At 41.0% G+C, this 23,338-nt stretch overlaps 1 protein-coding gene across 2 annotated transcripts; it reads right to left on the bottom strand.

Moving 5' to 3' along the window:
• Positions 1-601: 601 nt before the first annotated feature.
• mapk4 (mitogen-activated protein kinase 4) lies at positions 602-19,014 on the bottom strand. Of its 2 annotated transcripts, none has more exons than XM_085425776.1 (9): positions 18,470-19,014; positions 15,244-16,895; positions 14,781-14,956; positions 7,330-7,474; positions 6,291-6,373; positions 5,696-5,774; positions 5,252-5,471; positions 4,854-5,019; positions 602-4,330 (listed from the first exon to the last, which is right to left on the bottom strand). In XM_085425776.1, the coding sequence occupies exons 2-9, from the start codon at positions 15,608-15,610 to the stop codon at positions 3,359-3,361; spliced, it is 2,208 nt and encodes a 735-aa protein (XP_085281902.1). In that variant the 5' UTR covers positions 15,611-16,895; positions 18,470-19,014; the 3' UTR covers positions 602-3,358. The 2 variants fall into 2 exon arrangements, with proteins under 2 accessions (XP_085281902.1, XP_085281903.1); XM_085425777.1 differs by having other exon boundaries at positions 15,244-16,892.
• Between the last annotated feature and the right edge of the window lie 4,324 nt (positions 19,015-23,338).

Genomic DNA, 23,338 nt, shown 5'->3' with positions numbered 1-23,338 from the left:
TTGACAGATTAACAGATGTTAGGATATTGCTAGAGGTCTTAACAGAAGAATGCAAAAAGATCACGAAAGGCATATTTATATATTTATCTGAAAGCAACAAAAATGGAATGTATATTTATTGGCATGATTTAATGAATGCTAAATGTAGATTGTACATAAAAACTGACAGTGTCTTTCAGTCGATATGTATGCTGATATTTTTTTAACACACTATTTTATACAAGAGAATGCATTTACATTTTAAATGCAATTTAAAATACAAATTTAGCGAAACAAGCCAATTTTCTAACAGTTTTTTCAACCCTCCCCCCAAGTGCATTATCATAAACTGAGTAACGAAATATACATTCTGTATTCTGATTAGTCATAACATTTCCCCCTCGTGTTGCCAAAACAACTCTAACATGTGGACATAGAAACTGTGGGGGCTTCCTGTGAAAGCTGGCAGATCATTTGGATTCTGTGGATTTTGGGCTGAGACTCCCATCTGTGCTTGACAGAGTTAGGATTGGAGTTGTGTTTCCTGCTAGGGAGTGTTACTGCCTGAGTTTCCCCACCATTACATTATTATACCAGTGCAGTCAAATATGACATCAAAAAATAGTTTTAGTACTGTTTTATTAATTTTCCAGCAAGAACAGAAACTCCAAAAGAGATACTATCAATATAGAGAGAATTAAAAATGTCACAGATTCTCCCAAATGAAAAGCTGAGGCCTCCCTGAAGCATGGATACAACATAAATAGGTGCCCACAGAAACATGACTCTTATCACAAAGTGACACATGATGAAAACAACAACCGTTGAGCTTTTTGAAGAGCCATGCAGAAGGAAAAGGACACGTTACATTCAGCAAGCTGGAAGTATTGAGGTGTACCGAGGCACATTTTCTACATTGCTTTAAACACTTAAAATAATTAACTTCGGCTCAGTACCGACATGTGTTACAGATACTTTTCAGTGACGTTATTGCTGGCTTTGCTCTACCTGCAGCTCAGAAGAAATTTGCTAATGCAAAATATGATCCTTTGTGTTTGACTTAAAGCAAAATTCCTTTTGATTAGGTGGACCGCAGTTTACTGGCAAAAAATAGGGTGAACTCCTGTATTTCTGTATGTGCTAGTGACACTACCTGTGCTTCACTGAGATGTTTAAAAGAACCAACTCGGCTTTGCTGTCTCGTAGGTTGTACTTATGGCAAATCTCATGTATGGCTCAATTCTTTGGAAGTCATACTAAGTTGTGCAAGTGAAAATGTGCCTACAGCATCTGTATGTAGGCTACACCATGCATTACAGGTGCAGACAGCATGAGAGTCAACAGTTTTAGAACAACTTACATCTGCACAGTTAACAGCTAAGACTCGAGACAACTTCGACCTGTGTGTGGCTTGTATGGATTTTAAGGAAGGATTCAACTTATTATTTGATAATACGAAAGGAATAAAACATTCTTATTCTGTTGTGTTGCTGGCAGTATGTTTCACGTACACTATATGGACAAAAGTGACAGGCCACACCCTTTAATCTTTGAATTCAGGTGTTTTCAGTCCTGTGGTATATAAAATCAAGCATTTATACAGTCTACCTGTACAAACATATGTGAAAGAAGTAATAGGATGCTAAACACACAGTTACACAGTAAGAATGCCACTGTTGCAATGCCAGTTTGTATTTATGTGTGTCTGTGGATGGATTTTGTCACTTTTTCAAATGTATTTTATCTTCCATTATCAACTTTAAGGGTTATTTTTTGCACTGCTGACTCAATAACTGCAGTGATCAAAACCTCCTCTGGCATTCACATCAGGACAAAAACTGTGCACGGGGAGCTTCGTGGAATTGGTTTCCATCCCAGCTCCTGTAGGGGTAATATTTAGGTGCCCCAGTACTTCTATCCATATAGTGTATTTCAGCATTACAACTCAACTCGTACATTCTTTGATCAGTTAACAGCAGAATATCACATTTCAAACAGTGACATTTGAGATGGAGGGATTGAGGCCACAGAATAAAAGGAATGTTAAATTAACTGGGTTACGTTTGGCACTAGCGTTGAAGAGTTTTGTAAAGCCAGTTTTAGCTCCACAGTTCAAGAGAATGTGAGAAGCTCTTGACTAACAGACTATGAGGCACAAGCCAGCAGCCTTCACCTACTGCTTAATGTTCACCTGCCATTTACCTGGGTCTATTTTTTTAATTCTTTTTATTTGAGTTTCATGTATTAATCTGGCTGCTGCAAACCACTAAAAAGTTTTGAGTACAAATAATTTCCTGCAAAGGTTGTAAAGTATCCATATACTTCAAAATATAGTATACCGTTGTTTGCATGAAAGATTTCTGTGTGGCTGTCTTGGAACGAGAGGATAGTATATGTTCAGTGTAAAACAGACCTTGCTTGGTGCATCAAGCAAACAAGAAACCATAGCTGTCTGATAGTCAAAAATTACTACCACAGGGCATTCCACATTCAACAAGAACACAATTCACTCCAAATAACATGAACATGGGTTGTAGCAATGAACAAAGAGCACAAGAAAAATACAAACACAAAAATACTAGTCATTGAGAAATATAGTATGTAATTAAATCTGACTGTATTTTTTACAAGTTGACAGGCCGTTTGGAGCAGTGACAAAATGAAGTTGCTGTTAGAGTGTTAAACTCCTTATGGGTCATCGTGTAGCATAATATGATGGATTATTTTTCCAATAAATACATTCAGAGACACACCGGAAAAACACCTTCTGTGTCACTATTATTAGCTGGTGAAACTCACCGCTGGAAGACCACTTGAATTTTTGTTCTGAAAAGGATTACAAACAGTAAGAAGTAGAGAATAAGTACAGAATCTTGTAAGAAAAACAAATTGAAAGCAAGCCTAAAACAGGCTTAAGCTATTAGTTATTAATAGCGTAGGGAGGTGATACCAGCAGCTGACTGTTCCTTCTTTTGTCATTTGCAAATGTTTGTGGCACAAAATGAAATTGTTGTCTGATCGATCAGAGCAAACCTCAGTTAATAAGGAATGTCAGCTGATTGCTTTAAAATATGCTCATGTAAATCAAATCTTTGCTGCTTGCATTGGCAAATGTGGTCCACATTTCTGACCTCTAACTGCCTGAGAACATCTCACGACGAAGCTGGAAGATTGCTTGCTTAAGTCAGGGGGTTGTTTTATCACAGCATATAGTGCGTTGTTGCAATAGTACCAAAAAAGACAAAAGCTGCTAACACTATGGTCTAATGTTTAAGCAGCATATTAAACCACGGGCACTGCTCACAATGTAAAGCACTATGAGCATTTGGGAGTGCTACCCGGTATGATGCTGTGGTGTACCTGCAGTTGAAATTCAACATCAAGAGTTGGGAGTCTGTGGCGTCTGTGGTGATGGAGTCCTGTGCTCTGGGAAGCCGGGTACTTTTCGGTTAATGTTTGGCTGTTTGCTTTCTTCCATCCATCCTCCTTCTTTCGCTTTCTTCCCGCTTGCTTTCTCCTTTCTCTGCCTGCACAGTTTCAGTGCTCGGGATATAAACACATCTAGGTCAAACAGACGCTCTTTTTGTTTGACAGGAAGAGACTCCAGGGAGTCAGCGTTTACTGGCTGAGAAAGGGAAGAAGTGGAAGAAAGCGGCTGAGATTCTGTGGGCTGGAAAAATTGTGTGGTGGTGGTGGGGGAAGACACCGTTTGATATGAATGAGGAGGATGTAGGGAGGTGGGAGATGAAGGAAGAAGTAATGGGAGGGCATAAGAGGAAGACATGATAGGGCGAAATGGGCTTAGTCTGCCTTCATCGTACTCTGATGGTTGCCGCACAACCTCCGTGTAGTGGAAGACTGGAGTTGGGAGGTCAGTAGGGGACAGAGGGAGAGGTGGCGAGGAAGTGTAGCAGGAAGGTGACTGCTGCTCCAAAGAAGGACTGGGACTGGGTGAGTGCAGACGAGACTGGGTGCTCTCAACCCAGCGAGAGATTTCCTGGAACAAATCCCCTGTCTCCTTGTCTTCCTCTTCCTTCGCTGCCTCCTCCTCCTTCATCTCTCCCAGATCCTCCATGCTGCCACCAATAGGCTCAGGAGGCACAAGGAGGCTGTTAATGTTACGCTTCCAGTGTGACAGATCAAGGATGAGCTTAGGCTCTGAGTAGTGTTGAGGTTTTCCCTCTCGCCAGGCAATTTTATCCAGATACGAAGGAGAGCCCACTTTGTAATCACAGGAGCGGCCACAGTCAACCTCCCCGTATCCCAAACCGCAGGCACGTTCCAGAGAGGAGTGAGAGTTTTCCAGGAAGCGCTCCGCCGAGCTGCTGTGGGAATATTTGCGTGGATCAACCTATATGAGACAGTTGGTGAGGGAAAAGTAATTAATTTCAATAAGCAATTAATTCTAGTTGTGTTGACTCATATCCCATGTGTTCAATGAAACTTAAGCTCATGACAGAATAAATACTACAGAGAAAGGACAAAAGCATAGTCAAGTGTGACACAGTCAAAAGTTGCCAGAATAAGTTATCAGCAGGTCTGAAATATACTCAGAAGCCTGGCCATGTAGGGTTTTATATGTAATTAATAACATTTTAAATGAATTCTGAATCTCTGTGGAAGCCAGTGAGAGGAAGCAAGAAGAGGGGGGAATTATAGGAACTGAGACAATATGGTCATCTCACTGTGACAAGAGCCAACAGGGTTACAAGAACTGCTGACACTTGCAGTATCCCTGCTTTAAAATGTAGAAAAATTATTGACCAACATCCAACATCTTCACTTATGTCTTTGCATAACAAAGACATTACAGTACTAGTAGTGCCAGTACAGCAGTCTCCTAGTATCTAGAAAAGGGAGGAAGCATATCCAACCTGAGCCTCCTCTACAAGTGAGCTGGAACTGGCCCGGGGGTCTCTCTGCACCTCCTCTTCCTCTGTAGTGTCTCCCAGGTCAGAGGTAATGTGACAAGGGGGCACGCAGCGACACCTCCCACCTGATTGTTGCCAGCACATAACTGTTGATAAACTGTTTTCGTACCTGCAGAAAGGCAGAAATTACAAGTCAGGAGTAAATAATTTGTGCTCAAACACATACATTTAAGTTGTAATCTGAAAATACACGAATGAACAGCTGAGATTGGTAGTTGATTTGATGAGAAAATGATCAACAGATCATTTTTAGTAGTATTTTTATTATTAAAACATACTAAGAATGACTAGGAAAACATGATCCAATTTTCCCCACTGGTGATTAAAAAAAATCCACACACCTGTCCCACTGGATGCTGGAGGCCTGACTATTGCTGTTGCTGAGGCTCTGCTCAGTGATGAGGCTGTCCTCCAGCTCATCCTCAATGCGGAAGGGATGCGATGAAGTGGGCTCGTCCTCTGGACAAGAGTACTGCTGAAGGAAGGGGTGAGACAACGCCGCTTCAGCTGTCAGGCGATCCATGGGGTTAAAGGTCAAGATACGCTCAAGGAAGTCCACAGCTGGGAGGGGAAAAGAAGGTGTGGGAGTAAAGCCTAAATTATATGTGTTAGACCTCCAAACATCTTCACACGACTCCAGCATCACTTCATCTGTCACAGGTCAGAAGAGCTGTGGTTTTCTATATCTTTTTTTCTCCCTTCTAGCACTTCCATTATTTGTTCCCTTCATACTTTAAAGTCCTTGACCTTCCTCTTCTCCCCATCACTCAGTCCCCATCACTCACCCTGAGGATCCACTTCAGGCAGAAGTTCAGAAAAGGGTTTCTTCACCTTCCATTCATGACTGACATATGAAGGCATCACCTAGAAATGCATGGTTAAAATATTACTTATGTTTCATTATTTTATTTATTTATTTTGTTTACATTTAAGGCATTCCACGCTGAAAAAAGACACATTTAACCTTGTACAAAATTAAGCCTTTCAGAACATCAGACGTTAATAACTTGATTAATAAAAATGATAATATCTCACTATTCAAAGAAAATTTGGGGAAAAAGTAAAAGCAATAAAATGGTCGGGTGAATGAAACATATATTTTGTTTATCATGCGTCTTATTGCGTCTTGTTAGATTTATTAAATTCAAAATGCAAGTTCACAGAGGTGAAGTGACATAGTCTTTAGTCTACATTCATAACAAAAACAGGGGGGAGTGCATGATTATTTCAGATATTATAATATGTGCAGTTCTTGACATAATCAATATTTCTTTTAAAAAAAAAAATTGCTCTCCAAAGCTGGGAAAATGAATGTCAGGCTTAATAATCAGTCAGACATTATAATGCTAATATGACTTGCAGTAGCCTCTGATGTTTGACCTGTAGCAGATCCTGCCTGTCCTCCTCTCTCAGCACCGGCACTGTGTTGAGAATCAGCTGCATCTGCTCCAGCTCATGAGCTCCTGGGAGCAAGACACAACCAATCAGAAGCAAGTTCAGAAGAGACAGAGGATCAGTTACATAAGCTGGGGGGAAACGTCAACTTTAAGAGTCAAGCATGAATATCTGGGAGATGGAAGATGTCAATTTAAAGACACAGTAAGTTAACAACTAGGTGGAAATTACTACTAAAGCATTCAAATTTCACACCACACCCTGTGGAATCAGTAAACTTGAAACTTTGGGCACACTGTTCTTTTGGCCACTCTCACATTAAGGAATAAACATCCTGCAACCCATCTACACTGGCAGACATCTACTCTAACTACCCTAGCTTGTTGCTGTGCCTGCATCAACTGGGAGGAATCAGTTGTCGTAAGTTTCCACTCAGTTATAGTTCACAAAGAGCATTTTACCTCTGACAGCTGGAGGGAAAATTCATATTTTGAAGTCACTGAATGCGGAGTAATCAGAAGTGTAGCATGCTTCTGTGGCATGCAAGTCTTCTTCTAACACAGAGCAGCAAAGCAGCATTTTCAGCTCATCTGACACATGGTGAAGTTCCCTTTAAATGTTTCATAAAGCCAATGGACACCAGCAGGTGGAGCTATATCAACAGAGTCGTAGCTGCAAGAAATATGCAAGCAGTGGTAGTTTGTTTGGAAGGGAGAATGCGGTCTCCTCTCTGGTAAACAAATATATGCTGTTTCCACTCTAGTCTGCGGGTTAAGTAAAAGCCAAGGAAAACACCTCTAACATCTGATGTATGAAATTTAAAAAATGCAGGAACACTAAGGAACAAAGAACACCTATATGTTTATGATGCCAGCCCTGTGGTGTAGAGGGCTGATGGAGGTCAAACCAGCCTGTGAGGAAGAACTACATCTACTCTGGAGAGTGAGAATTTCTCTATATATTAGTAATAAGGTTGAAAATGACAGTACTTAAACGGTGAACGCATTAAAAACAGTAGACATACCTGCAAATAGCATGCGTCCAGTGAGCATCTCAACCAGTATGCAGCCCGCAGCCCACATGTCTATGGCCTTGGTATAATTGTTGGGTGACAGCAGCAGACGTGGGGAGCAATACCATTTAGTTACCAAACCTTCCGACAGATAGCCCTGGATAAGGAAAGCAGAGGGATAAAATTGTTGAAAGTGAGAAATACAGAAAATGAAAGCTCTGAGAATCTTAAGTTATTTTCATATACGACGGGCATGCATCAGATTGGACTGTTAGCAGGCTGCATGTACTTGAATACGTATAAAGTTTGCTGGTAGTTGTTTGTCTTTAAAATGGATTGCCCTGAATTTCCACCGAAGCAACAACATAAGTCCTCATTAGTGCTGCTCTGACAGGATTCAGAGGACTCTATCTAATTCTCTAAAAAATCCTCTTTGTGAATAATGATGTTATGCACAGAGATACGCCAGTCACCACAGAGATAAGTCCGCATATTCCCTGATGTAGAGATAATGAGATGTTTCTGCCTGTTGCTATCATTAACACTTTCCCCACCTCTTGTATATCACCCCACCTCTCACTCTCCAGCCTTGTAAAATCTCAAAATACCTTCACTTACTACATCATATTTCTATTCCCCTCGTAGTTCTCCTGAGCCAAATTTCACTGCCCCAGGCTCTTAAACTTCTTCACAGCCCAGCTTGAAAAGAGAGCAGACTGCACGAGAAAATGCGGTTATATTTCCCCTCACACATTTTTAGATTTCTTGGCAGGAAAAGGCAGATGTAGTCTTCACTGCTTTTCCACTCAGCTGCTGTGAATTGTTTTATAATGACTGACATCACTCACATAAACTTTTCATTGTGCTGGGACGCTATTCTGTTGCCCATCTCTCAGGCTAATTTGAATTTGATGACTAACTGGCAAAGATCAGAAATAGATAGAAAATGAACCCCACAATGGCTCATGGCATACATGTCTAATATGCCTCTTAGCACTATTCTCTTATCCTTTCTGCCTCTCTAGCCCTCATTTTTTTTTATCCTCGTTGCTCTTCTTTCCTTCTATCCTCCGCTCTCCTAAAGTAATTTTCTATTCTCCTTTTCACCAGTCTCCTATCTTCTTATCTATTTTTTTGGGGGAAAGAGTTACTCTATTTAAGCCAATAAAATACAGACAGCTTGAATTTTTTTCCTCATTCAGATAAGCTATCACACTTGAAACTCTTCGTGTCAGTAAATCATCTGGGGGTACTATGCCAAAAAAGGGCTGGCCTGCTTTCTCACGCTTTTGATGCGTCCCAAAGCTGCTTCATATTTTCGACAGCTTGAAAATAAGTGCCTTCTCGATAGGAAAAAGAAAAAGGGTAATTTTTCTTGATCAGCAGGTTATGAGTATGACTCAGAGTCTTCTTCACTGTGGGCCACCCACACCAAGATTCCCACTTAGACATCGCTGTGCGCGGTGTGCCTGGCCGAAGTAGGTTTTCTTTGCATGTCAAAACGACTGTACGACTCTTTTTTAAAAAGTTAGACTACTCCTACGTGCATTGAATGTAACTGCTAAGTCACTGCCTGTTCTCTTCTTTGTGGCAGGAGACAGTGCAAAAAATGATGCTGACTACTCAGTGACCTTATCTTCTATCTGTCTGGCCCGCTGTTGCCTTTTCATATCTGAGCTCTTGTTTACGCTCCCTGGTGAGAGTTTGATAGATGTTTCAAAAGTACCAAAGTACATTTCTTTCAGGGCCAACCCAAGCCTGGACACAGTTTTTAAGGGAAAAGCAAATTTAGGCCTCAGTTTTATAAAGCAATGCATAGATGTGGTCACATATGTCATTTGTAGCTGTGTTTGCTTTGTTTCCAAAACTATCCCCACTTCTGTTTTAGTGTTTTTGCTACTCTTTAAGATTATGGGGTGATTTCCCCCATCTTTGCTTCCTCTTTGTCCCCATTGACCTTCTTCCTCCTGCTTTTTCCTCCCACTTTTTTTATCATTCGTTCATCCCAACCTCCCACCTCAGTATTTCTCTGCGTCATCATTAGCTGCGCCTGTTCCCCTTCCCTTCCTCTTTTCTTCACACTTATTCTCTTTCTTCTAGCCTTTAGTGCATCTCAACAAGCTTCCTTTACCTCCTTTCTCATCTGTTTCTTCCCTCCTTCTCTTCTCTCCAGGTACTTTTAAACACTCTGTCCTTATCCAACTGTCTTCCCCCTTCCTCTGCTCTGACCTTCATCCAGGTAATGAATAATTTCTGGGCAGATCCAGCACTGCCTCAGCAGGTGGCATTCACACATACACATTCACAGAAGCACCAAGATCTTACCGGTGTAGACTGTAAATAACATCACAAATAATGTTGTTTTCCCCCTCTGTTTTCTGCCTCTCTCCTCTCAGCCCTTCTGTCATCTCTCTCTGCCTGAGTAAATGTTTGCTCTGTGTAGTCAGAAACACACTTCCAGACAGCTCTTCAAACAACCTAATTTCAATGCCTGGACTGAGATACAGTACAAGTATTAAAAGGTATGGCTAATGCAGAGAAGAAGTCTGTCTGATCATTGAGTAGGAAGAATTACACATCACAACTTTCTTTCAAAAAAAACATGATATAAAATCTTCATAAGTTCTTCTGTGATACTAAAGCATTAACCAGTCTTATTTAAAGTTAACAGCATTTGTGAATTTCCATCACAGCTGAGGTTAATGCGGCCTACGCCCATTAACAGAAAATGCCTGAAAAGGCACTTTTGGTTTGCATTATTGAATAAGAGCAACAGAGAGAGAATGCTATTGTATTCACTGAAAGCATCTGCTTTGGTATCAAAACTGCATCACAAATAGCCCAAATAGCATCAGACGTTATCCATCCATAATAATTTGAGAAATCCTTTGCAGCATTATCTAACTTATGAATGAGATTATTCTTCTTTTCTTGAATATTTTGCAAAAATCTTTAGACGTTTTTAATTTGTGTGAGCTGTCATCTGAAGATTGGTCCATGTTGTTGTCAAAACCATTTAAAGCATATTTATAGAGCTTAAGTGCAACACAGATGCAGCACTTTGTGAACATACTGGATTCTGCCTAGATAAACATTCATGGGGGTAATAACCAACCACCTTGAAGATGAAGGATGTGATGTGGGTAGAATACAGAAGACATCCCCTTGTTGCAGTACAAGGAAGAGTATTAAGTGCTTGGTCATGTAGCCAAACAGAGGGACAGAATGTCCACTGGTTCCTAAGACTATTTTGCTACTATAATAAAGCCTATTTTTTTTTGGCATTGACAGTCTGCATGCCATTGTTCTGTTTTTATCTTTTTCCTTTTTCTTTTGTATTGCTGTATTTTACTTCATTTTCAATTATAGGATTCTTTTTCTACAACAAATACTAATCTTTTGCTTTATAAGGTAGAATTTAAAACCTTGAAAACAACATCCAAAGAGTATTAGCTTTGATTCGTATTAGCAGTCAGTTATTCTCAGCAAATCAATGGTCTGATACAATAATATCAGTCATGATACGCAGGACAAGAAACAGTCGTGTGAAAAAGAAGAGACACCATGTTTCAGTGCTGAGGACAATAAACATAATTTAGAATATTGTCTGTAGTCTATATTATTAAAATACAAACCCAGATGTTAAACAACAAAACATATTACACCATGTCATTATTTATTAAAAACTAAAGCCAAGCCAAATATAGAAGCAGTGTGTGAAAAACTAATTACACCCCATCATTCGGTGGTTTGAGGAAGCACCTTTGGCAGCAATAACTTGAAGTAAGCATTTTCTGTCTGACTTTATGAGTTTTTCACATTGTTGTGGAGGATTCCACTCAAATTTGAAATATTTCTTCAGTTTATTGAGGTTTGTGGGCATTTGCACAGTTCTCTTAAAGTCACACTACAGCATTTCAGTCAGGTTGGGGCCTGGACTTTGACTGGGCCATTTGATTCTTGTCATTGTGACTCATTCTAATGTAGACTTGGTGGTTTGTCTGAGATCATAGCCTTGCTGCATGACCCAGTTTCAGCCAGGCTTTACATGACGAACAGATGACCTCGCATTTGACTCTAGAAAACTTTGGCAAACAGAGGATGTCACGGCTGACTCGATAACTGTAAGGTGCCCACTTCCTGTGGCTGCAGAACAAGCCCAAATCATCATCCCTCCACCACCATGCTTGACAGTTGGTATGAAGTGTATGCGCTGATATGCTGTGTTTGGTTTTCTCCAAGAATCTGCTGTATATTATAGCCACGCATTTCCACCTTCGTCTCATCTGTCCAAAGGAAATTTTCCAGTAGTCTTGTAATGTGGTGAGATGCAGCTTTTCAAATCTAAGCCATGCTGCCCTGGTTTTGGTTTTTTTTAGAGAGAGAAGAGACTTTCTCTTGTCTCCTAGCAACCCTTCCAAACAAGCCATACTTGTTCAGCTTTTTTCTAATTGTATTTCCATGAACTTTAACATTTAACATGCTAGCTGAACTCTATAGAGTCTGAGATATAGCTGGTGGATTTCTTTTGCTTTTTTTTTGCAGGGTCTCTGAGCAATACACAGTTTGACCTTGGGGGGAATCTTCTGTGACGTGCATTCCTGGGAAGACTGGCAACAGACTTGAATGTTTTCCACTTGTGAATAATCTTTCTCGCTGTAAAATCATGAGCTTCAAATTGTTTAGAAATGGATTTCTAACAGCAGCAACAGTTACTTGTCTGAGATCATTGCTGATGTCTTTGCATTGTGTTAACAGGCAGTCGAATACTGCAGACCAGCAAAATGACAAAACCTCTGCTTTATAAATGTGCTCAGTTAATCGGGTTGATTTGATTAGCAGCACCTGTCTGTTACTTACTCTCTTAATTCCTATGGAAGTTGGTGGGTGTTGGAAGAGAAAGGTTGAATATGTGTTTTTCCACACACTGCTTCTGCATTTAGGCTTAATATTTGTTAAATAAATAATGAGATGTGACATGTAATATGTCTGAGGTTCCATTTATCTAATTGCAAGACCTGATAAGGACAAAAAAAATTAAAATTGTATCTTGATAATAAAAAAATCTTAGAACCAAAAGCGAGTGTACTTCACATTCACATGACTGTGTGAGTGGTGTTGGAAAACACTTTTTCAGTACTGAAATAGTATTTTGGAGAAATGTGTTTGAAAAACTGTAGCCTCTGACTTTTTCTCGCCCTTGTCTGACGTCTCCGCTTTGAGCTTTTCTCCACGTTCTTTCTTTTTCTCCCTGCCTCTGCTTTCATACTTTTTTACAAAGCTTTTTAGCTCTTTCGCTCAGCCTTCCCCGGTTTAAAATTTCTCACTCTTGCTTCTCATCTGTTCTTTCTCTCCCTTCTCTTCTTCCCTTCCACCCCCCCTCTCCGAATGCACCCCTGTGTCTGCACCCAGCTGATCCCCAGTCCCGTGCTCTGAGCTGACAAAGATCGCCTTTCACAAGAGCTCCTCTTCACAAGCACAAACCCAAACCCCCCCACACACAAACATATAAGCTTGCACACACATTCAGTCCCGCTAGTGTTACAGTGTGGCTTTGGGCTCTTTGCACACAATAAAGCTGAACAATAGAGCAGTAAATCTTCACACTAATCTTTCAGAAGTCTTTATATGCCATTGCCAGACTATCCACAGAGTTTAATTAGTGAAAAACTTGATATCAGCTCTGGGAAGAAGACATAAATAGCTGGGTTCGGGGTGAAGGGGAAGCTTCTTGTGAAAAACGCAGGTTGGCAATATCAAACAGGGAGATGTGTAATCAGAGAATATATGAAACAAACATTAGCCTGCACTGCAATGCGTAAGGAGAGATACATCAGTTACACACTTCTCAAAATTGGAGATTATGAAATTCTGGCTGCTTGGTCCACAGGTGCACTTTACATACGCAGGATCAGACTATTGATAAGCATCCAGTTGTAAAATAAAATGGAAACCTGATAGATTCCTCATTGCAAATTGAAATATAGAAAGAATTTTCTTTGAAAGGATTCTTTTACAGCACTACACTATTTATTGTGTGTGATCAGCTGCCTGATAACCACATAGGGTTTGAGGAATTGGTGTCTCTTCCCTAATAACAACTCTACCATAATGAGATGGAGCAGAGATAATGTTTGATATTACAATGTGCTGCCTAGATGTAGCCATCAGCAGTTGAATGGCATACGGTGCTTCAGAGAAATGAGAAGAGAGGAAAAGAAATCCCCCGCAAGTTGGCTGAAATGTTTGGTATGATTAGTTTTTGTAGAACAAGCTGCACAAAGTATTTCATTTTTTATTTTTTTATTTTGATTTCAAAATCAATGTGGCCAACAGAGCCCTTCGTGGTTGATCAGGGATTTAAAGATTTATATAAAAAAATGAAAAGGCATTAATTAGCTTCCAGTCAAAATAGATCTTGGCACTCTGGCTTTATTTACATGCCCTACAAAAACATTAAGTGAGAATAATTGGGATACATCTGGGAATGTTTGTGCACATATCACAATCTCTTCTTTGGTCATCACACCAGTATTTTCTTATAGACATGCACTTAAATAAAGACTACAAAAACTACAGTACTGTGCAAAAAGCTTGAGCACTTCTTATTTCATCATCCATCCATCGAGTTCTGGGTCACAGGAGGGCTGGAGCATATCCCAGCTGTCATAAGGCAAGAGGACATGATCAATCAAATTTGAAAATTTTGTTTCTAATCGTTGTCAATGATGTATGGAGGAGGTCCAGATAGAGGTACAACAATACGTCAAAACTGATGGAATTATGAACGCAGAAAGTACAGTCGGACTTTGATCCACCATTCAATACCATCTTGAAAGCATCTGCTTGGCAGCAGCTTCATTTTTCAGTGTGACAGTGATTCCAAACACAATGCCAGTCCAGTAAAAACATGCCCTGATAGAACTACACACTGAAACACTATCATAGATTGGCCTCCCCAGAGCCTGGATCTCAACATTATTGGATCAGTGTGTGATCATCTTGACAGAGGACGGAACAAAAGGCAGCTAACATCCAAAGAAGAACTTAAGGAAGCCTGGAGACTACCTGAAGAAATGACAATAAAATTTGCCTTGGAGAGTTCAGGCTGTGTTGGAGGATGAAGCTGGTAACACTAAATATTGACATTCAAACTTCTTAGAATTGTACAAACTCGTGTTTTAATAAATCGATGCACCAATCTCCAGTTTTCCTTGCAAAATATAAAGAAATGAGGGTTGGCTCAAGACTTTTGCACAGTACTGCTGTAATATGACTCATCCATTTACCAATTTGAAAAGACACTGTAGGCCATTTGGAAAACTTTTTTGAGCGAGCTATCCATGCAATGAGCTGCCACCTTGTCAGCATGAGTCTCCCTGCAGATCATGCACTTCTGTGTGTGTTTGTGTGCCTGTGTGTGCGTGGGTCCTTCAGTGGTCCTTGTGCGTCTTCACGCTTACCTTATGAGAATAATGAGGGTCGACTATTCTGGCCAGCCCGAAGTCTCCGATCTTGAGCAGCAGTTGGTCCGTGTTGATAAATGTGTTGGCTGGCTTCAGGTCTCTGTGCAGGACGTTGGCAGAGTGGATAAACTTCAGTCCCCTCAGCAGCTGGTAGAACAGCAGAGTAGCATGACCTGCTCAAGGGCAAAAATCAAATCAGCACATCACGATGTACCCCAATGTCCATATGCAATGTATAAGCACATATTTTCTTCTTTAAAAAACATCTATTATCATGTCTGGATATAGGCAATAGTAAAAAATAAATACGTATCCCTCTGGCCTGTATTTCTGTTTATCCATCTTGACTGTTTTGATGTGAGATTTCTGCCTTGCCAAATTGTTATAAAAAAACCCTGCTTTGTTTATAACTTTGTGGTGATTTGCTGGGCAAGTTTTCTGTATTCTTCCTTTTATTTACCTGTATGTAGCGGCCCTTGCTCCAGCAGTCGAGCCAGATCAGTCTCCATGCACTCCTGGACAATGTAGAGGGCGCTGAGCTGGGTTGGATCTCGGGGCAAGGGCCGTCCATATGGAGCTAAAACCTCGTGGACTCTCACCACATTTTCATGGTGCAGCCGTCGGGTGATCTTTACCTCCCGCAGGGCATGTTTCACCGTCACGGCGTCTCGCATCACCAGCTTTTTAATTGCTACACGCTTTCCAGTCCGCTGGTCCACAGCAGACAGGACCAAGCCTGTGACACCTGTACCGAGAGGTCGAGGGTCAACAAAGTGACCACCGAGGTCGAAGCCATGGAGAAAGTGCGGTGTGTCCTGTGTGGCCATCGCTGCTCACTCTGGAGGTAACAGGGATGTATGATTCGAGGTACCAGACGGTAGATTTAATCTCTTGATTAGCAATGATTGTTTCACTCTTTTATGCACACGTTACATCTTGCTGGTGAGTGGAGACCTGAATTTTATTTACTTAGCTGCTGCATTTAGATACATGTAGATAGATGTTTCCTTGTAGACAAAAGCACAATGCAGGACTATTCCTACGAAAAATGGTGACAATTCAAGAGACCAACCAAAACTTTAAAAGGGATTATTAAGAAATGCTTGTGCTGAATTTCAGAGCTATTCTTAGTATTGCAAGAAAAGAAATGATCTCCATGGGATCTAAAGAATAAGATTTTGTGCGTCATTTGACCTCTTCATTTAGTCCAGTGTGGAGCAATTCAAGTTGTACTTCACCATCTGTTGCCTGTGTGTCCCAAACTAAGGACAAAGAAGATGAACTCTGATGCCTTTGAGAAAAGGTGCAACTGAGCAAAACCTCAAACTCAGTACAGCTAAAAATATGCAAAACTGTAATGTTCGGCTTTAGTCAGTGATCACACAGGGACACTTTTAACATGCTGGTAAAGCCTCTACAGTGGATGTTTAAAAATAACTTATTTTTTTCCTCCAGCATCTTCCTCTTGACTCTTGATGGTGATGATGTCTGTCTCTCCCTCACAGATGTTTTATTTTAGAGCTGAAGTCTGCTGCAGGGGTGTACTTCTAATCTCTGCCTGTATCTTCATGCACAGATAGTCAGAATATCAGGGAGCCTTATTAATACTACTCAGGGCATGGGGTATCCATAGAAACAACCCTCCGTGTGGCTGATTCTTGACTTGATGTATCATGGGACAGCAGCAGCAGCAGCAGGCGGATGGTCGGCTCTGCACTCTTCTCTGTTTATGCACGCTCCGCTGTTTGTTACAAGTCATCAAGCAGCCTTTGATGGTGAGGCAAGGAAAAAAAAAGGGAGGAGCAGTCATGTGTTTTATATTCAATAAGACTCTGTTGGCTCCTCCTCTTCTTCCATGATACCAGTGAGTGCCTCTCTCAGGCACGCGAGTTCATTCAAAGGGAGCTCCACACCTGGGTGCCAGCCAAATCCTAGAACTGTGGTATCCGCTCAGTATGCATATGTGTACATGTGCTTGGGTGTAATCCCTCAGAAATCTGCTTCCTGTTGCCTTTTCCTGAATGTAGGGATTTCAGCAGCATCAGCATCAAGGCCAGTATAGGAAGACACCACCATTAGCTGCGTCGCTCAGCACATCTGCTGCTCCTGCTGCTGGGGAGGGAAAGAGGAAACGGGGTGAGAGCTTGGAGACGAGGAAGATAACAAGGAAAGTTAGACGGCAGCAGAGCCCGGGTGTTAACGTTGTCTGTTGCGGCAGAGTTACCATTACATAACACCAAATGGCAGTGTAACCTAATCTATGCAAGCAACTTTGAGTGCATAGAGAGAGGATGATCAATTTTATGGTGCTTTAATATGCGTTATATTAAAGCACATCAAATGTTATCACATCAAAGCAAAAAGTCTATTTGACAGGGTGGACTAGATTGACATGATTGCAGTTTCTTGTTCATCCTTTCAGTTTTTGATCTGCTTTAGACAATTTTAGTTCCAATTTCTAACCCAGGAAGGTCACATAGAGGTAGCAAACAAAAGAATTGACTTTGTCCTTCTCTTCAGCCCCAGAGGTGAAGTCATCAATCCATAAAACAAATCTCTGTGCTACCAGAAGCCTCGAGGCACGGTTGAGAATGAACTCATCCCTCTTTTAGCTCTTTCTTACTTGAATTGGAGAGCATACACCCTGTAACTGAACTGGACTGCAGGTGCTTTTATCCCCCCCCCCCCCCCCCCCCCCCCCCCCCCCCTATTTCCACAGCCTTTAAAATACTTACACACTCATGTTAAGCTCAGTCAGAGGCTGCAAGAGTGTAAGGTGAGAACAGAGAGACTAGAGAGGCAGCACTGACAGTGGGAGGTGCAGCACTGGGGTAACTTTATAAATAATGCATAACCACTAACGACATGTTGGTGCTCTCTCTCTCTCTCTCTCTCTCTCACACACACACACAAACTGAGCATTTATTCTCTATATTTCTTCGGGTTATGCAACAGTGCTATATATTATGAATAACAATGCAGTGGCTTTATCCAGTCCAAAAAATGTTTATGTCAAAAACAATTGATTTAAATTCAGAGTGCATGCTTTTTAAAATAATATAATGTAGTTATTCATTCATATTTAAGAGGAGGGAAATAAAAGTCAACTCTTGGCATGAGCCAATATGATGTTACTAAATTTGTAGGTGATAGCAGATATGAGCAAATAAGGGCACATCTGTCATACTCCTGGCTTTGTGCTGATGATTTTCTGTCCCAGAGGAACCTCTGTAGCTTTGTTTTCTACTCTTTCTTTTCCGTCTTCCTCTCTCTCTCTCTCTCTCTCTCTCTCTCTCTCTCTCTCTCTCTCTCTCTCTCTCTCTCTCTCTCTCTCTTTTATACTCGGTTTACTTCCCAATAAGCGTAAAGGCAGTTTTAGCCCACTTTACATCATGGGAAACACTACATGTTCTCCCTCTGCGCATGCTGGCTTGATGCAGCTGCCTTTGTGTGTCTACACACACTCTAGAAACGCCCCTCTGACAGAACAAAAACAATGTAATGGAAGTGCATGTAATAAAACATAAAGCCCAGTTTCTAAGGGGAAAAGTATTCCAAACATTAACAACCCTATGTCAGACACATATCTCAGATATCTTATCAGAGCATCTGTTCTGTGGCAAACGACAAGAGGAAGAAGAAAGAAATACACGCAAAGATAACACCAGGAACCATCCAGCACTCACCGGGGCATTACACAGCCGCAGCCTGCCGTCCAGAAACAAAGATCCGGGGAAACGATGCGAGCTCCGTGCAAGCAAAGAAAGTGAAACACGACCGCAGCTCTGCCTCTATGGTGTGTCGGGGAGATTCAGTTGATAGAGAGGGGAACAGTCGGTGCGGGTCGGCACCGGGGCTGGGGGGAGATGAGATAAGCCGGAGGCTGCTACAGAGCCGGTTATTGTGAGCGACTGTCCGCTCTCTGTCAGCGCTTCAGAGCGATGATCTGAGTGAGGGGGCGGAGAGGAAGCGATCACCCCGATTCAGGTGCATCCAGCAGACCCGAGTGGCCTCGTAGGCTCTCTCACACACTGCACCACACATGATTAAGTACTAATCTCTCTCCCTCTCCCTCCTCACTTTCACATCTCTCCCTCATATCTCCGTGACTCCCGGCAGCATCTCCCAGACCTTAGTTTCCACGAGTGTCACAGTTACTGGTCTCCAAACCCGCTGAAGGATAAACAAAGAGAAAATTATAATTCAGACCCCATCTTTCTCATCCCTTCGCCCCTCCATCTCACTCCAGTTTCGTTATTATAGCTTGATGATTACCACGGCCATCTATCATCCTGACAGGCACAACATCTGTGGGTCTGAGATCCCCCAAGACAGGAAGCCAGAGAGGAGCCTTTGTTGACTGTGGGTTCTGCAGAACATCCACCTGGTGAGGAGCTGGTGAGGAGAGTGAAAATGAAAAACACACGGCTTTTGTGAGCATGGCATTGGCTAGTGTTTAAAAGAGGAACAGAAGAAAATGGCTGCTGATGAACTAAAGTGTGCCAGTTTTATTATATAAATTATGATGAAATTAGTCTATTTCACAAGCCATTTGAGCCATGCTGTTGTTGCTAAAAAACTGAGGGGAAAAACAGTGATGTTAAAGGTAAATCTACAGCTATAGTTGGATAAACGCAGTGTGATTGGTTCCTCATTCTCAAGCCATATTAAGATATGATTTCTTGCTTTCCTAAACCCTTTTCTGACAACTCCAGAAAACTGCGTGAGCTCAAAGTGTGTGGGTTGTTGACCTTTATGAAGACTAACAGAGCGGAAAAAACAGGAAAAAGCAAAGTTTCTCCAGCATCTCAATAATCTGTTGACTTACAAACTTCAGCAGCCGCTGGAAGGTCACGGTGAGCGTAATAATTATGCAGGGTTCCTTCAGCTGAGGGATTAATAAAGAGGAGAGAGGCTCCACAGAGAACAGATCCATGAGTCACCTAATGTAATGAACTGTGTGTGATGCTGTTATGATGTTGTGGGTTTGTCAAGGAGAAGACACAGTTACAGATACACTTCTGCATTTTGTGTTCCATTTCTGCCTCATTAGTGTACAGATATCTAAGCTAATGGGGATTCATGGCGTGAGAGCACAGATGAAGATGTCTTTCTCACCTCTAATCTGAAACATCGTGGCATAAAACAGTTTGGGAAACAAGACTTTATTAGGTCTTCAGACTGGAAAAAGTATCTTACAATGTTTGGCTGAATTATGTTTCGGGGATGAATCATTTGCTAAACACAAGCCAGTAAGTGGGTCTGTGGTTTCTTTGTAATTACAGAAGGAGGTTTGAAACCAGAGAGCCGCTGCTATCGCTAAGATGAAAAGTGACAAGAAATATTTCCAACAACAGGATTTCTGTCTCTCGCTCTCCTTTTTTTTATGTATCTAAAGGGAATCTTGGTATAGTCTATCAAATTTGCATCTTACAGAAGCATATCTGCTCTTTGTCCTGCAAAAATAGAACAGGTTTACAAATGGAAAGTAGAAAACTGTCAAATGCTTTGGTTGCAGTTGCACCCAAAGAGACTTCCTCTAAGGATGGTTTTATTCAGTAGCAGGAAAAGAATCAGAATGCATGGTGACAACCATCCTGACCGATATCCCAGCTAACCTATCCCAGCTACCATAGGGCAAGAGGTAAGTTACATCCTGGACAGGTCAGCAGTCTGACACAGAGGAACAGGCAACCATTTGCACTCACATTCACAGTTATGGGCAATTTAGAGTCATCATATAACCCAACCCTACCAACTGCATTGGACTGTGTGAGGAAGCTGGAGTACCCGGACACAGAGAGAACATGCAACTCCCCCCCACATAGGTGGTGGAGGCGACTCAGTTTGACCTTCTTGCTGTGAGGCAACAGTACCACTGCACCACCCCCTTGTTTAAAAGCCTGTTTCTAGTCCATTGAATCCTTGTAAATGTAAAACAGAGATGGACACCTTTTGCTATGTTATGCAACTGGTGACCAGACATTTCAAAAACACATCTGTCTGCAGATTTTGTTTTTCCTGTGAATATTTTCTGCAACAAACTTAAATGACAAAAATTAAAAAAATACTGATATAGAAAAGATGGACAAAAATAACCCTTTGTTTGGGGATATATATTTAAAATTCATTCTCCATTTCTGTTCTGATCGTTCATGTGGCAAATCAGATTCTTTGTTGAGCAACATAAGCTGGGTGTAAAGGAAATGAGGTAAATAAATAAATAAATAAATAAATGAAAGGAGGAGACGATGGAATAATGAGAAAAAGGGCAAAGGAATATAAAAAAAGGAGCTAGAAGATACGGATATCTCCTTCAACAATGCATGCTGTGAAGATACACAATTATAGGTAATATGGACAGAGCTGTGACCTGCTGCTCCTCATGTGGTCTATTTCAGCCTCTGTTCTCTGTCCTGTGTGTCTGGGCCTCTTCTCTGGCTTCCCTCTCTAATTAACAGTGATGGCGTAGAACAAATGGAGACATCACAGCGTCGGTTGTGGATGAATATGTAGAGAAGCACACATAAACAGTAGTGGGCATGCTTGCTGTCAGTAGCACCTGCTCTTGGTCCTGACAATGCATATTTAATATTTGGTCTCAAAGGATGGTGAAAGGTTGGAAAATCAAATAAACCTTGACACTACTACAATTTGTTTGTATAACTTTTTAATAAAAAGGAGACAAATCCCACCTTTTTCCCCCTGCTATACCTATAAGAAAGCAAACATCCCCCTAATCCACCATGTGATACACTTCAAGGCATGTTCTTTGTTAAACCTTTGATGGTAAAGCTGACAAAGGCAGCAGTTATGAAACAAATCCAGAAAAGACACTTAGTAGCTGAATAGCTGCACACATCATGAAGGAATTCTTCAGGTAAGTGTCCTCAAATCTTTTCAAAGAGGCAGAAAAACAGTCCTTCTGAACTTTTTGTCCATCTTCCTGCAGGAAGTGAGCAGCAGCACTGTATGTGCGTCCTCCTCAGGTTAGCTCCTGTCAAAATAAATAAATAAAAGCAAAGATCCCTCTCTAAGTAGGAAAGGAAATAAATAAATTAGAGGGCAGGCAGAAATCTTCTTGTGATGACATTTGGCATGTGCACTTGGGTTGTGAGGAATTTCTTCCTGTGAGTTGATGGCCCAAATTGGAAAGTGTGTGAGAGAGCGAGAAAGGGGCCACATCTGGAGGTGTCCACGTAAGACAACAGAAAATGCCACGGTAATAAATTATCCACACAAGTGACTCACAACCTCATGAATTCATCGCTCTCTGGTTGGTTCTTTTTATCTTCAAAGTGAACACGATACTGTCATAAAACAACAAACAAACCTAGTGTTTTCCTCCAGTATGCAAACGGGATTCCTAAAAAAAAGGTGTTTGGTCTGTGTAAAATATAAATATAATATTTCATTTTTAACAGAACACAGAAAACATGTCAGATGTTTAAGCTGAAAAAAAAAAAAGATTCTTGCTGCTCAACAGTTCTTTGTCACATTTGGTCCCTCTCTTCCTTAGCCCACAGAATGCAACGTACATGTTTTCCAAAATGATTTTCAAATTTTGATTTGTCTGTCCGCATAACATTTTTCCACTCTGCGTTTCTGGATCATGTTCATACAGTATTTGGCTTCTTCCTTGCACGATAGAGCTTTAACTTGCATTTGAGAATGGCACGATGAACCGTGTTTATAGCAGTGATTTCTGGAAGTGTTCCTGAGCCCCTACATCGATTTCCATGACAGAATCGTACCTGTTTTAAATGCAGCGCTGCCCGAGGGCCCCAATCCAATCCAATATTGATTTTTGTCCCTTTTGCACAGAAATTTCTCCATATTCTCTGAATCCTTTGATGTTATTATTTACTGTAGATGAGATATTCAAAGTCTTTGCATTTTAACACTGAGGAATATTGTTGCAAAATTTGTAGATTTGTCACCAATCTGTAGTTTTTTTTACAGATTGGTGAACATCTGCCCAACTCTACTTCTGAGAAACTCTGCATCTCTGAGATGCTCTTTTTATACCCAATCACGTTACTGACCTGTTCCCAATTAACCTAATTTGTTGGAAAATATTCCTCCAGTTGTTTCTTTTTAGTACCCCCTAAAAAGCCTTTCGCAGCCTTCTGCTGCAATAAAATTCAAAATGAGCTAATAATTTGCATGAAATAGAAAGAGTGTGTTTTCTCTGTTCTATAATAAAACATGCGTTCATCAGATTTCCATATCATTGGGTTCTGTTTTTATTTACATTTTACACAGCCTCCTAAACTTTTTGGAAACTGGGTTTGTATAAATATAAGAGTATAACACTGTTTTCACACAGGAGCTTTATTCTAATATGCATTTTATGCACAGATTAGACACAACTTTTAAATAGACTTGCTTAATATAGTTAAGCAAGTGCTTAATTCAAATTAACACCTTTTTAGTTCATGATTTTAATTAACTGACCTACTTTTTATAGACAGCTGCTGTGTTGAGAACGATTGGTATTATTCGCAGTATTCAGCAAGAGTGAGTGAGAAAGAGCACTATCTTCGTTGCTGCAC

Source organism: Rhamphochromis longiceps, linkage group LG12 (assembly GCF_057381845.1).
Source record: "Rhamphochromis longiceps isolate RC_006_pf linkage group LG12, R_longiceps_female_GT1.1, whole genome shotgun sequence".
Classification (NCBI taxonomy): domain Eukaryota; kingdom Metazoa; phylum Chordata; class Actinopteri; order Cichliformes; family Cichlidae; genus Rhamphochromis; species Rhamphochromis longiceps.
The sequence above is the reverse complement of the archived record's forward strand: the minus strand, read 5'-3'. Positions and strand labels throughout refer to the sequence as shown.